The sequence below is a fragment of the Bubalus kerabau genome, chromosome 4 (genome assembly GCF_029407905.1).
Source record: "Bubalus kerabau isolate K-KA32 ecotype Philippines breed swamp buffalo chromosome 4, PCC_UOA_SB_1v2, whole genome shotgun sequence".
Lineage (NCBI taxonomy): Eukaryota > Metazoa > Chordata > Mammalia > Artiodactyla > Bovidae > Bubalus > Bubalus kerabau.
The window spans coordinates 175,335,412-175,350,571 of record NC_073627.1 but is presented as its reverse complement, the minus strand read 5'-3'; the positions used below and the strand labels follow the sequence as shown (position 1 = coordinate 175,350,571).

Genomic DNA, 15,160 nt, shown 5'->3' with positions numbered 1-15,160 from the left:
GGATATTGGCCACAGAATTAAGAAAGTAAAAACACAGCTAGCTGGATGAGGATAAGGACAAATCACATTTGTAGAGTCCATGAGGTATAGGAAGAATGACTGGCCCCATTTCCTTGATCCTTCTAGTCACCCAATTTGTCCTTAATCTCATTTTGCAGGTGGGAACACTGAGTCCCCGAGTGGAAAAGTGAGCTTCTCAAACTATAGCTGGCACTCACTGCAGGTGTGTCTGACTCCTGAGTGCTCTCTTGACCACACTACAGAGCTTTTACCGAAGTGCATGGCCATAGAAGAACTGCTATCTAGAGGAAAACCTCACGGAACCAGAAACATGCATGCGTGGAGTATCTCAAAAGCAAAACTAGTCATATAATTTCACCACCCCTCCTGTCCCCACTGTCCAGAATGGTGTCTCTCACTTCCAAATTTCTTTACTGAAAGGCCCCACATGTTAGACACAGAGGAGAAGAAGAATGTGTTCAGATGCAGTCACAGTAAGGGATAACGAATGGATACTGTCCTAAGAGACAGAAAAGAGCCTGGAATGTTGGACACCTGCCATAACAGAGGGGCTGGGAATGTGCAAGTCAGATGATTTCACAAGATTGCTGGGAATGGCACGCCTAGCAAGAGAGCACCTCTTCTGGGTCGGGACCCCTGGGTCACTTTCTGGCCCCAGTGCTCATGGTAATGAATACATGACCTTGCATGAATTCTTCCTCTCTTGGACCTCAGTTTCTGCATGGCAACATGAAATGATGACTTCTGGCTTCTCCCAGCTCTGGCTGGAGAAGCTCCAATACTTTGGCCACTTGATGCAAAGAGCCGACTCACTGGAAAAGACCTTGATGCTGGGAAAGATTGAGGGCAGAAGGAGGAGGGGGCAAGAGAGGATGAGATGGTTGGATGGTATCACCATTAATGGACATGAGTTTGAGCAAAGTCCAGGAGATAGTGAAGGACAGGGAAGCCTGGCGTGCTGCAGTTCATGGGTTCGCAAAGAGTCAGACATGACTTAGCGACTGAACAGCAGCAACTAGGTTGAGAGGCACGGTTCAGAAAAGGTCAAAGGAATTCTGGAGCAGTAGCTAAAAATCCTGAGGTGAGAATACGCTTGACTTTTGAAACTTGAGCACTGTTCAGAATGAAGTGAAGGTGGAGGTGGGGGATGAGGGAGACAGAAGAATTATCTAAGAGAGAAAAGAAATCTATTGCTTCCTCTTATCACTGCTCACATCTAAAGACTTCGTCATTAGCATCTGTGTGATCTTGAACAAGTTTTCTTTTCCACGGTGCTCCTCTGTCCCCAGGAAGGATTGGGTAGTGGTTTACCATTAACCACTACTGGAGTAGGAAATGGCAACCCACTCCAGTATTCTTGCCTGGAGAATTCCATGGACAGTATAGTCCATGGGGTGGCAAAGAGTCAGACACGACTGAGCAACTAACACTTATCATTAACACACAGTGGGGGCTGGGACCCAGTGACATTCTAGACCCTGCCATCTCCAAAGCACTAGGATGATAAGATGAGGAGAGTAGCCTGCACTTAGGAGTGATACAAGAAGTCCTCTTTGGCAGTGACCCTGGTTTTGTGGGAAAGATGCCTTGATGAGACCCTTAGGATAAAGCTGAATCCTTCAGGTCTGGCTATCTGCTTCTGAGAAAGATGAAAGGGTCTCTGCCTGAGAGAGGAGAGGGGATGTGAAAATCCTACAGGGAGAAAGATCAGGACAGGTCTCTGAGGGAGAGGGTAAGTGGCGAGGAAGACAGTGAGGGGCTGGCAGGAAGGTTAACCGCTGGACACTGAAGGACATGGCCATTCCACTCATCAGTACAGTAGAGTCTAAGGAATCAGAAAATGCTCCATGGTATTGTGTATTTTCTGGAAACCAGTGACTAGACTGAGTTTAAATCTCGGACCTTCGATAGAAGTAGAGAGTGGGCCTCTTAGAAAGACTTTTTTTTTTTTTTTGGCTGAGCTGCATGGCATATGGAATCTTAGTTCCCTGACCAGGGACCAAACCCACACCCCCTGCAGTGGAAGCATAGAGTCTAAGCCACTGGACCACCAGGGAAGTCCCTGGAGAGATCTTTGTGGGATGAGGGCACGCTTGCTTTAGAAGCCCATCTCCAGAATCAACATCCAGTGCACCTCACGTAGTTGAGTTGAAATTGACAAGGTCAGGGATGCAACGATGCATTTTTAGCCATTGAGTTAAACATTTATGATTCTGAGACTGAGGCCTTTCTTTTAAACTTGAGGACTTTCCCCCTCATGCTGTGTGTAGGTGCAGTGGGTGCTGTTAGTACTCATGTGATAAAGGGCCCTGGCAGGAATGATTGCAGAGCTGTGGGCTTGCAGGGTATCTTGTGGACATCTTGATGAAGGCTCAGAACTTAAGGGGAAGTCAGGATATTCGAGAAAAGTTTGCCCAGATTCTAAGGGACTGGTGTGTTTGCGGTGCTGTTCACACCCGCGTTACACTGGTCTTGGGGCCACACTCAGTGCTTCTCCTGGGTGGAAGCTTCTGGTCCAAGCACATTAACCTCTAGGTCCTGAGTGGAATGCAGAGGATGGAGCAAGTCTCCACAGGTCCCAGGACTAAGGCCTCCATGGGATAAAGAGGTCAGGGGCCAAGAGGGCAGCCACTGCCTAATTCTCACAAGAGTGCCTCTTGGAGATGAGTATTTACTAAGTACTTACTCTGGTTTTGGCAATTTTATTCATACCATCTCTTTTAATCCTCACTATGACCCTTCAATGTGGACGCTTTTATGCCCGTTTTATGAATGAGAGTACTGAGGCTCAAGGATGTGAAATTGCTCTTCTAGGATCTACTAACATCTCCCAGTGTGAAATTCATCTCCTGAGACCAGACAGCTGGGGCAGAACCAAGAGTTCAATCCCCCTCTGTCTGATGAAAGCGCACACTCCTTTTGCTTAAATCTTGCTGTGGGGAAGGAAAAACAAAGGGCATAAAGGGAACCAAACAAGAAATGGGGGAAAATTTTGTTTTGATCACCCCTAGTTAAGAATATTCCTGCAGTGCAGGAGACCCGGGTTCAATCCCTGGGTTGGGAAAATTCCCTGCAGAAGGGAATAGCAACTCAATCTAGTGTTCTTGCCTGGAAAATTTCATGGACAGAGGAGCCTGGTAGGCTACAGTCCATGGGGTCACAAAGAGTTGGACACGACTGAGGGACTAACACTTTCACTTTGGCCTTCCCTGGTGGCCCAGATGGTAAAGAGCCTGCCAATGCAGGAGACATTAGAGATGCAGGTTCAGTCCCTGGGTTGGGAAGATCCCCTGGAAAAGGGAATGGCTATCCACTCCAGTATTCCTGTCTGGAGAATTCCATGGGCAGAGAGCCTGGCAGGCTATATAGTCCATGGAGTCACAAAGAGTCGGACATGACTGAACGACTAACACTTTCACTTTATCTTTTCGCTTAAGAAGCAAGGAACTATTAACAAGTTCAAGAGAGAGGCCCAGGACCTCTGCCTAGCCTTTGCTGGCAGCAGACCCAAGCCAAAGCATTGGGCCTGGAATCTGAGCATCCGACAATGCTGAGAACCAAGGGCATGGTATGGCAGCGGGTCCTAGTGGGTCACTGTGGCCACTGGAGAGGTGCTGCCCTGTATTCTCAAGGGACGAGCAAAGTGGGGATCAACACCATCAAAATGACAGTTCTTCTAGGGTCACACCTCCACAGTGAGGTCACCCCTCCACCATAGTCAGCAAAGAAGCAATGAAGGACAATCACTCTGATTAAGGATTACTATTGCCGCCCTCATTGTGGCTAATAATCGATGCTGATTTATACACCTCCCTTATACACCTCCCTTTCCCAAGGACCTCTGACTCAGAGGGGAAGTGTGATGTCCTAGTCTGGAGTTATTAATAAGTCCCATGTCTAAGCAGATGGGGCCAGGGACAGGCTCAGATAAGGTGGAGGGTTTGCAATTTCCACTTGTCTCTTTATCTCTCTCAGATCTCAATCTCTAGGGCAGCTCAAATAAAATGTCTATAACTTTTACACTCAAATCTTCTTGGCTAAAAATATGAGGGGACTTTGGTTACTTGATGCAAAGAGCCAACTCATTGGAAAAGACATTGGTGCTGGGAAAGATTGAGGGCAAGAGAAGAAGGGGGAGGCAGGATGAGATGGTTGGATAGCATCACCAACTCAATGGATGTGAGTCTGAGCAAGCTCCGGGAGTTGGTGATGGACAGGGAAGCCTGGCGTGCTGCAGTCCATGGGGTCACAAAGAGTCAGACACGACTGAGCAGCTGAACAATAGGAAAGGATGTATCCCAGAAGTGTTTTCTGCTTCTCTTCTGGGGAAGTTCAGTGAGATATCTGGGTCCTTCATTCATTTATTAAAAGAAACATTTTTTGTGGTTTTACTTTCATCGATTCATTCAGCTGCTCAGTCTATACACTTTATTGAGTCTTACTATGTGTAGAAATCTTTCAAAGTTCTAAATCTTCTTGAAAACTTGGAGACACTATCAACCCTCTCCAATCATCCAAATGCCTGGAACTCATGAATTTGTAATATGACATCTAAGTGAAAGTGAAATTGAAGTTGCTCAGTCATGTCCAACTCTTTGCAACCCCATGGACTATAGCCTACCAGGCTCCTCCGTCCATGGAATTCTCTGGGCAAGAACACTGGAGTGGGCTGCCATTTCCTTCTCCAATATGACATCTAAGTTGAAGGGAATTTACAGACCTCCCCCCAAACCCCCACACAACACACAGAAGTCTGCTCATTCCCACTCTATAGCATGACGGATCCCAAGGTAGGACCCATACTTAGTGAGATATCATTTTGGTTATCTGATGTAGGGGCAATGTTTCCTCTGATAAACCAAGCAAAGGAAAGTCCTGGCACCTCTGAGAACTGGGTATAATGTCCAAACCTAACACTCAACTAGAAGCCAAGACTGTCGTTCTGATGCTGCTGCTAACTTGCTCTGTGATTCTGTGCAAGTTTCCACCTTCCTATCACTAGACCTCAGTTTCATCATCTTTCCAATAATCAGTTACTCCTGCCGAGCTGAAAGAACCCTTTTGGTCTTGAGAGTCTGGGTCACCCAGGTCAGCCTCTCACTCATTTCCAACATGAGTCCTCTTCTCCAGTCTGCCAGACTATGTCTTCTTGCCTGAATATCCCAGCACCTGGCCCAGGAGGTGCCCACTAGCTCTTCCCTCCTAGAGTGAGTCCCCTTTGAGCTAGCCCTTCCTAAGGGGCAGCAGTGGGCTTTGGAGAAAGACGGTCCTGGGCCCCGTGGTGGAGCCCTCCAGGAAAAGCATGGCCTTGGACAAGTTCTTTCAACTCTGAACCTTGAGTTTCTCCTCTGTGAAAATTAAAATAATAATAATACTTTCCTCTTAGACTTACTGGACTCTCACCCTTCCCAATGAACTAGTCACATCAGTTCCACATGCTATTTTCTTAGAATCTTCTCTTTCCTTCTACTTTCCCTCCCTTCCTGCTTTTCTCTTTCCACTTTTGCCAGATTTGGAAGATCTTCGAGACACCATCAGAGAAGGCAATGGCACCCCACTCCAGTACTCTTGCCTGGAAAATCCCATGGACGGAGGAGCCTGGTGAGCTGCAGTCCATGGGGTAGCTAAGAGTCGGACACAACTGAGCGACTTCACTTTCACTTTTCACTTTCATGCATTGGAGAAGGCAATGGCACCCCACTCCAGTACTCTTGCCTGGAGAATCCCAGGGACAGGGAGCCTGATGGGCTGCCGTCTATGGGGTCACACAGAGTTGGACATGACTGAAGCGACACAGCAGCAGCAGCAGAGATGCCACGCTTGTCCACACTCTACTCTCTCCCCAGCTGCACAAGGCAGTTTGCATGGATGGGTTGCATAGAACAGGTGGGAGGGATCAGAAGCAAAGACAACACGCTGTCCAAGCCCTGGTGCTGAGTCCCCGAAGGAGGATCTGGAAGCGGCCACTGGGTCTCGTACCTTTCAGCTGCGCTGGGTGGCGGCACTGGAAGGAGCACTTGCTGCCAAAGGTGGTGCCCTCGAGGCAGGAGAACGAGGCGGCGTAGACGTGGTGCTGATCCGGGACGCCACAGTCCACTGGCTCGCACGCCACCTGCTTGTTCCACTTGCCCTCCGTGCAGGTCACCGTGACGCTGGGTCCTGTCTGGAAGACGGAGGCGGGCACTGTGAGATGCGGCAGGCGGAAACCCACCCATGGGAAAAACCCTTCTCCCCTGGGCTACGGCACTCGGAGATCCATGCTCGACATTTAGCTCCCTTTTCGGGATCCCTGCAACTGTTTGAAAGAGGTACTTCAGTTCCCACTTTACAGCTGCCGAAACTGAGGCTCGGAAACATTAAGTGACTAGCTCCAAGTTTCATAGCTGGACAAAGGCTAAGTGGGAATTGAGCCCAAAGACACAGCTCCGCACGGCTGTCTGGAGAGTCTCCCAGATAGTTATTTCCATCGTGTTGCTGCGAATCTTAAGGCTCAGACTTCTCAGGGCCAGAGGACTTCTTTCATGAAATAGCCTCTGAAACACAGCACAAGAGTGGGATGCTGGATGTTAACGTTTGTATCTTTTCCTGGCCCTGGGGGAGCGGAGGCGATTGTGCTTGGCACAGAGTGGGCATCACCCTGGGGGGATGGGAGAACAGGATTTGGTTCTGGGCGCTGTGAGATCATGGGCAAGTCCCCTTCCTCACCTGAGCTATCCTTTTGGCATTGAAGCCAAGCATTGCTCTAAGAGCCACTCCCTGCTCCAACATATGATGCTTCAACATCTGGGAGAAGTGGGTATGAAGAAGGAAGGAGGCTAGGCAAACGGAAGGGTCGACAGGGATTCGACACAAATTAGAAGACAGCACGGCTGGGGGTAAGAGGGCAAGTTCAGGCTGCAGGGCCAAGGCAGGGTCCGTCCACGGCAGCCCAGCCCTGGGGGCCTCCAGTCAAGGAGGAAGCTGCCACATCCCAGGCGTTCAGGGATGCCAGATGTTGAGCTGGGATTTTAAAAGCATGGGACAATGTTCCCCTCTTCAGTGCCCATCAGAGGGATGAAAGGTCCCTCACTGCCAAAGCCAGCTTAATTGCTTTCACAGGAGTTCAGACCTGCTGTGTCTGACACACGGAAGCAGGTGTCTAAGCAACTGAGGGCCCCAGAGCTCCTCGGTGGGACTCTGCAAGTCCAGAAGCTCTGTGCAAACAGGCATTCCCAGCAATAAGGAATGTGCCCTTGCCCCCAGAGCATGAAGGGGGAGTCTGTTGGCAGGGTCCCACAAGAGGCTACACATGGAATCCCCAAATTTCAGGGCTCAATTCCCTGCTCCTCCCCGTTACCCACCTGAGACCGCACAGCCACATTGGCTGAAAGCACCATTATAGCACATCTAAGTCCACCCGAGGCCGCTATCCTCCAGCAGGACTCAGCCTCTTCCCAAGGCTCCCCCGTGGCTGGACTCCAAGCCACACCCATGTGGGCCGCTAGAAGGACCTTCATCACCCATGATCTGACCACGTCACTTCCTTCAACAGCTCCCTGCTGCCCTAAAGAGGACCCTCCCACTCCCTGACCAAGCTAGCAGGGCCGTGGACCAGCACACCTTGCTTGCCTCTTCAGCCTCACTGCTTGGGGAAGTTCAGTAAAACAAACGTCTGTCTGTGGCACCCTCCTTCTCACCAACGGGCATCCACATATTCCTGTCCATGCCCAGAGCCTACCTCCTTCCCTCCCTGCAATGCACGACCCTCTGCCTATCTCTCCGGTTCTCAGTTTTCATGTCACCTCTTCCAGGGAGCTTTCCTCGACTGTCCCTGTGCTTCCAGAACACCCTGCACTTCCCTTCACAATGTTTATCACACGGTACGGCCATTACTCACGCATGGTCTGCTCCTGGTCACTAGTCACTAAGCTCCTTAAGAGGAGGAACTAGGCTCATCTTAGTGACTTTTTTCTCTAGCACCTAGTACAGCATACCTGGTGACTCAGACAGTAAAGAATCTGCCTGTAGTGCGGGAGACCTGAGCTCGATCCCCGGGTTGGGAGGATCCCCTGGAGAAGGGAAGAAGTATTCTTGTCTGGAGAATCCCCATGGAAAGAGGAGCCTCGCAGGCTGCAGTCCATGGAGTCACAAAGAGTTGGACATGACTGAGCGGCTAAGCACACACACAGTACAGCATCTGGTTCCCAGTGCACAGAGGTTTGAATGAATGAGCATCGCATTGAAGGGGGCTCTCCTCTTCTGAAACCAGCCCACTCAATTGTAGCAGGGTTCTGACTGTGAGGGCTTCAGTCCAAAAGTCATGCTCAGCCCATGGTTTTCCAGATTTTCAACCTACACGGGGGACGCTGGTACCTGTGGTATGAATCACTACTCTGCACAGGAACCATTGTCTCAGAAATCCCAGACTGAGGCGGTCTTTCACTCAAGCCACGCCTCTTTACTGAGCACCTACTATGCGGCAGCAGTGCTTCAAATGCTGAGGATTCAGCAGAGGACAGGTGCAACAGCCGCTCAGCCTTCCGTGGGCTGGAGAGGGCCTCTGAGCCCGGCATCCACACACACCTGGCTTTTGATGAGCTCGTCATCCCGCTGTATCTGGAGCACGTAGCCTGTCCGGCAGCGCACAGCGCACCGGGCTCCGTGGTAGCCGTCACTGCTGGAGCAGTTGAGCGAAGCGTTCTCCACAGCCAGCTTTGGGCAGTCCGCGGCCTCGCATGCGAAGTGCACACAGCTGAGGAGAAAGGGAACAAGAGGGTGAGGGGGCGCTTTCTTGCAGGACCGACGCACTCCAGCCGGAAGACAAAGGCTAGCGGGCTTCCGCTCCAAATTTCAGGAGGCTGACACAGGAGACACACAGAGTGGACAAGACTCCGGAGGAGCAGTGGCCAAAGTTTATCACTAAGAGCACAGTTTATGGAAACAGACAAAGCAGGGCCCAAATCCTGCATCTTAAAAACCTTACAAATTACAAATCTTCAAATGCTGTAGAACCTCCATTTTTCCATCTGCAAAATGGGAATTATTATGATTACAGCAAGAGTTTGTTGAATCTCTTATCTGCCAGGCACTGAGCTGAATGAAAGCCTTTTCATATTTTATAACAGCACTCACTTCCGGGGATCGTTGTGAGAATTAAATCAGATAGTTGAGCCAAAGCATGGAGTGGAATTCCTGGCACATAAGGACACTAAGGTATGGGTAAATCTATGCTCTATTACCTACAAGCTGTCTAACTTTGGGCAAGGTCCATCGCCTCTCTGAGTGTAGTGTACTCCCAGATTCAGCTAACCCATAGCTCCATAAGATTCAACTGCGGTCCTGAAGGTGGAAGTCTTTTATAAACTAAAGTGACTTCAGAATGGTTAATAAAGTTGTGCAGAGATCATGCCATGCATCTTACTGTGGCTGCTGTTGCCACCTTCCTCCCAATCGGAATTTACTTGTTCAAGTCTGAGCTCCATGAAAGAGTCTACAGGAAGCTTTCTCGTATCGCCAGGCAAGCTCCCTTGCAGTACTGGGCCCTCCTTTCTCTCACGCCCTGGCCTCTTGTTCCATGCACTGATCACAGGTCTGGGGTGCCTGCCATGTGCCGGAATGCGTGCTAACCCTTCAGGAAACGGAAACAACAGAAAACCCCCACGCTTAGATGATCTTTCCCCTTATATTACCGTCACGCAGACGCTTAATAACATTAGCAACCATTCACTGATTGCTTATATACATGAGCTCACCCATCCTCGCAGCGACCTATGAGCTAAGTGTTACTCATTTTACTGTTGGAAAGTCGGGGAGCAGCGATATCGAGTTACTTGTTTAAGTTCCAATCCAGATGTGTGACTCCAAAGTCCTCATTATTAACCTCACCCCACACCTGGACTGGAACTTCCCTGAGGGTAGAGATAATGCCTGTTTCATTTCGGAGTACTTTGCATTGCCAAGGAAAATGCCTGGGATGAAACAGATGTCTCCTAACTAGCAAGGAACAAACGGTGGCAGTGTCTTGCAACAGCTCTTAAGTGCTCTGCAAACATCGGGATATTGAATTTGAAGGTTGCTAGGAGGCAGTTCTCTCTAATGCTGCCCCTCTGGCCCTGTCTACCCCAACACCTGGCGTATGACATATACAGATAGCTGGGGTTGCCATTCAGAGCCTTAAAGTGTTTGTTTTCCTGTTTCTATCGAGGACACGTGGAGCGGGGTGGGGGTCAAACCAACTTAAGAAGGAACTCTCAACTTTTTGCTTGGTGTTTCAGGACACCCCACACTGAGGGTTTTATAGGAATGCGGTTATTCATTCCTGGTCTGTATCCCCTGCTCAAAAGTGCGGTGAAAAAGTGGGATAACTGAGTGCAGGAGTGAGGAACAAACATCTCCAGCACTTAGCACAAACAAACTCACTTTTAAAATACTGGGACAAAGGCAAGTGTTCGGTTCAGGTCTCAGACCCACACTGATGTACGCTTCGTAGCTTCCATATACCCGCCTCCCCTTTACAAGCGCAGGATGAGCTCGGATGAAGCGACACTCGCTGAGACTTTCTGATGCCCTGCCCTTTTTCCTGCTCTGACAGCCTCTGCACTGCGCCACCCGGAAGACTAGCTGTGGAGTCAACATGAGGTCTTTGACACCAAACAATGCATCTGTTCATGTTGTGTAAGAGCTGGGGGAAACAGCCACATGGTTCCAATTTAAATAGATTTAAGTCCATAAGCTACCAGCCTCTAAGCGGGTCTTCTGACCTTTGCCTTACAGTTTGACCATTCTCGCTCTGCACACCCAGGAGGCCCCCGCTCTCCCATCTGATGACGGACTGGGGGGGCCTCTGGGAACCCTTTTTGAAAGACAAGGGCTCTGGGCTTCTCTGCGCTGTGTGGCCATTAAGGTAAAAAAAAAAAAAATGCTCTCCCTCCTTCTGTGCACATTAAGGTTCTCCATCGTAGGAAAAGGAGAAACTAAAAAACTTTATTTCCTCGAACAGAAAGGACCTACAGCTTAGCAGGTGGGCAGATCTGGGCTCCAGCCCAGGCTCACCATTTGTCAGTTGTTTGATCTTGGAAAGTCATGTAACAACCTGAGCCTCAGGTTCCTCCTCTGTTGAGTGGAGGCCATAAAGTGACCCATCTCTCAAGACTGTCAAAACAAGATGACATGTCATCTATTCAGGACACCTGCCTGGGGATCTCACTGCGCGGCGGACACCACTGTAAACACTCTGGGTTTGAGGAGGGAGGGCATGTGCCAAAGGCAAGTCATGAATAGGCCAGTTTTAGATGGGAAAGTGCATACAGTAGGGGCACTAACCCAGGTGAATCTACAGAGGGCAGCACCTGGGGGAGGGGTGGGTGGGACACTCTGCACAGAGGGGTCGGGGAAGCCTCCTCTGGGGACACCTGAGCTGAGACTCGGATGAAACGAAGGGGATCAGCCACGTGAAGGTTTGGAGCAGAGGGAATTCCAGGCAGAGCGAAGGGCATGTGCAAAGGTCCAGGACAGGTTGGAGCTCAGTGTGTTTGCAGAACAGAAAGGCCTGTGCATGAGAAATGCTAGGGAAACTATGATGTACCACGAGAAGGGGGTCCCTCTCCTCTGGCTCCTCCTACTACAGAAGGAAAACATCCCCTATTCACATGGGCTGCCTGACCAAAAAAAGTCTTTGTTCAAATGGGGAGAGCTGATGACCAGTCAACTTTCTCCATTGCAGGACTTCTCAGAACCTTGAATTCTAACGCATATGCTGGGTTTCCAGAAGGGACTAATGCATGCATAACTTCCCGAGCTCTGATAGCCTTTCCCTGTGGCACGTTTCTTAGGACTAGGGTCCTCTGGAATGTATTTTAGGGAATGCGGCCTCCCTGCATTTCAGGACATTCATCTGCACCTGGCTTATAGGCTTGAGGACAGGAAAGAAAGGGGATGAGAAAGCACTATGCCCCAGGTATTGGCAGCTGTGTTTTACCTACATCATCTTATCCGCATCCTCATTGTAATTCCATGAGGTAGGGTTATTATTCCCATTTGTGAGAAGAAGAGACTAAGACTAAGCGAGTTTAAATCACTTGCCCAAAGGCACTTGGCATGGACAGGACTCTGGTGTGGACAGGATTCCGGCATGGATCTGCCTCTCTGACCCTAAGTCCCTGCTCTTCCCTTCATTGTCCTGTTAGCTGGAAAGGGCTGTGTGAACACATTGCCCCAAAATGATAAACATCACCCCCAGAGGCCCCTCCCAAATAACTCCCTGACACAGCTCTGTCATTTCTGAAACACAAAAACAAAAATCAAAACAAGGAAAACAAAACAAAAGCCTCTGCCTTCATTAAAAAAGAAAAGGAGCGGGGGAGGGATTTCATACCAGCGATGGGCTGTCATAAAATAACAAAAGAAGGGGGAAAAAGAAGCCACTTCTCAGAAGGGAGGAGAGTGGTTGATCCCAATGGGGGAAGGGATATAGGTAATTTTACCAATAAAATTCACACACCTGGGCAAAGGTGACACGAGGCACCATCCCCGCCCTATGCAAAGACAATCAGATACTTATGAACTGTCTTTTCTTCTTATACTTATGTAAGTTGTTTATGTAGAGACACAAGTTCCATACAGAGGCGGATCCTTAAGGGATCTGACAGTCCTCCAATTGTCACCCCCCACAGTCAACTGAAAGGGCCCCCGATTGTACATAACGTGGGATACCTGTGTACCCCTCAACTGGGAGAGAGGAGGCCAGAGGTCAAAGGCCTGGTGAGGGCTCCGCTCCTGGCTTCCCCTTGACGCATGGCTTAACTCCTGTGGTTACTTAGCTGCAATTATGCCAGGGGGCAGTGGGCGCAGTAAACAGGCAGCTGCTTTATAAATCATTCTGAGCGGCTCGGCTGGGGACACCCAAAAAGACAGCACGCGCACACTGGAAGACGAAGGGGAAAATGCTCTCGGCACGAGTGCCACAGGATCACTTGAGAAGTGAGACTGAGAAAGAGTCAGCAAGGTGGGACTCGTTTTTCTGCCCAGCAATGAGGCTACTGCAGGAAGCGATCCCAACAGGCTCTTCTTCCCTGGAATTCTAGAAACGAGCCGGTGGTGTGGTGGGTGCGGCATTGGGAGGCAGGGTCAGCAGCTACAGGGTCTGGCCGACCATCTGAATGGCCAGGTGAGCTGAGTGGGGGGTGGCCAGTGGGAGTCTCCAGTCCCGGGATCTGAGTGGGCCCGATGTTCCAAATCTTGTGACGTGTTAAAGAGTGGAAAGGATTCTGGGCTTTACTCTGTACTCTCTTGATAGCTAACTGTTACAAGTAATTTAAAAACATGTCAAACAAGGGCCAAAAAAACCACAAGTTGCTGGGGCCTCTGGGACAGCTGTTTTGATACCTCTGATGATGGCGGTTGGGGGTGGGGGGCGGTGGTGGCGGGCGGGGAAAGTTTTGCCCTGGAAGTCCCAAGACCTGGATTCCAATGCAGTGTGGTTCTGCATCCTAACCCACTGGGGCAACTTTGGAAACTACTTTCCCTGCCTGGACCTTAGGTTTTCCATCCTCAAATAAGGGTAAGGAACCAAAGAATCTCTTCACGCCTCCTAGCTTCCAGGAGTCAAGTCAGGGTGTGGACAAAACCATGGAGATGTATAATTTCAGAGCCCGCTGGAAGGGGAACAAGTAGACTTTGATAATCCCACGTTTTGACAAGGATATGGAGGAACAGGGGTTCTGACAGGCAGGCCGGGGCTGGGGGGGCGGGTGGCGGTGGTTGGACAGCATCTTAGAGAACAATCAGGCATATCCATATGGGTGAGACGGGCGCGTGCTTAGGCGCAGAAGTTCCATTTGCAGGCATAGCCCCCAGGCTAGCCGCTCCAAACAGATGTTCTGCAAGGTGCTAATCCATTCGAGGGTGGGGACACTGGGTGGACCTGGGGACGGCAACCTGAGGCCTCGGCCATCCGGCCGTGAGAAGCTTCCTTCTGCACTCCCAATCTTCCAGACAGATTCCTAGAGAGCCCCCAGTCAGGGCACAGACTCCAGGGTCTCTTGGTTCCAGCCTGTAGGCACCCGCTCTGATGCCACCACTATCAATAACTACCAGACTAAGTTCACTCTGGCTGCAAGGAGTGAGTCTAGTCACATGAAGAATTTATTGTCCCCTTTGAAGGAAAGTTATGACCAAGATAGACAGCATATTAAAAAGCTGAGACATTACTTTGTCAACAAAGGTCCGTCTAGTCAAGGCTATGGTTTTTCCAGTGGTCATGTATGGATGTGAGAGTTGGACTATAAAGAAAGCTGAGTACCGAAGAATTGATGCTTTTGAACTGTGGTGTTGGAGAAGACTCTTGAGAATCCCTTGGACTGCAAGGAGATCCAACCAGTCCATCCTAAAGGAGATCAGTCCTGGGTGTTCATTGGTAGGACTGATGTTAAAGCTGAAACTCCAATACTTTGGCCACCTGATGCGGAGAGCTGACTCATTGGAAAAGACCCTGATGCTGGGAAAGACTAAAGGCAGGAGGAGAAGGGGATGACAGAGGATGAGATGGTTGGATGGCATCACCGACTCAATGGACACAAGTTTGGGTAAGCTCTGGGAGTTGGTGATGGACAGGGAAGTCTGGTGTGCTACGGTCCATGGGGTCGCAAAGAGTCAGACATGACTGAGCAACTGAACTGAACTGAACTGAAGGTTGATCCTCTAAAGGCTAGCTGTCAATCAGAGCTGCCTCTCTCTGGATGCTCTGACATGGAAAAAGCGGGAAAAGTTTAAGGTAGAGAAAGGAAGAGAATGCAACATGAGAGGGAGGGGAAGAAGGGGGGAAGGAAAGAGGGGAGGGAAGGGAAGACGCCAAGTTTCTAAACACACGGCCCACTGAATGTTATACTAAACTGCTCAATCTCTGTATAACTATAGGCTGGACAATGGCATGCGCATGTGTGTGTGTGTGTGCGTCCAACCCCTGAAGCCTCAGCTCCTGATGGTCCCTTTTCTCACTGAAGAAGCCTCATAGCTTCCCCCCAACCATCACGAGGGCCCCCGTCCCTTCCCCCTCCCCTTCTTGGTGCAGAGCTGGAACTCAGCTAGAATTCCACCACCGAACCTCTCCTTTGGAACCAGATCCTGTTCTCCTGGGTCTCTGAATTTACTCCCAAGTTCCGCA

The 15,160-nt window shown here is 49.9% G+C and overlaps 1 protein-coding gene across 1 annotated transcript in view; it reads right to left on the bottom strand.

The window, feature by feature from the left end:
• Positions 1-15,160, bottom strand: part of PAPPA (pappalysin 1) — a 235,890-nt gene that overhangs the window by 55,775 nt on the left and 164,955 nt on the right. The window contains exons 14-15 of the mRNA XM_055579788.1: positions 8,584-8,752; positions 6,001-6,184 (exon numbers count right to left, since the gene is read on the bottom strand). Coding sequence (XP_055435763.1) covers positions 6,001-6,184; positions 8,584-8,752 — 353 coding nt within the window. The remainder of the gene's footprint in view (positions 1-6,000; positions 6,185-8,583; positions 8,753-15,160) is intronic.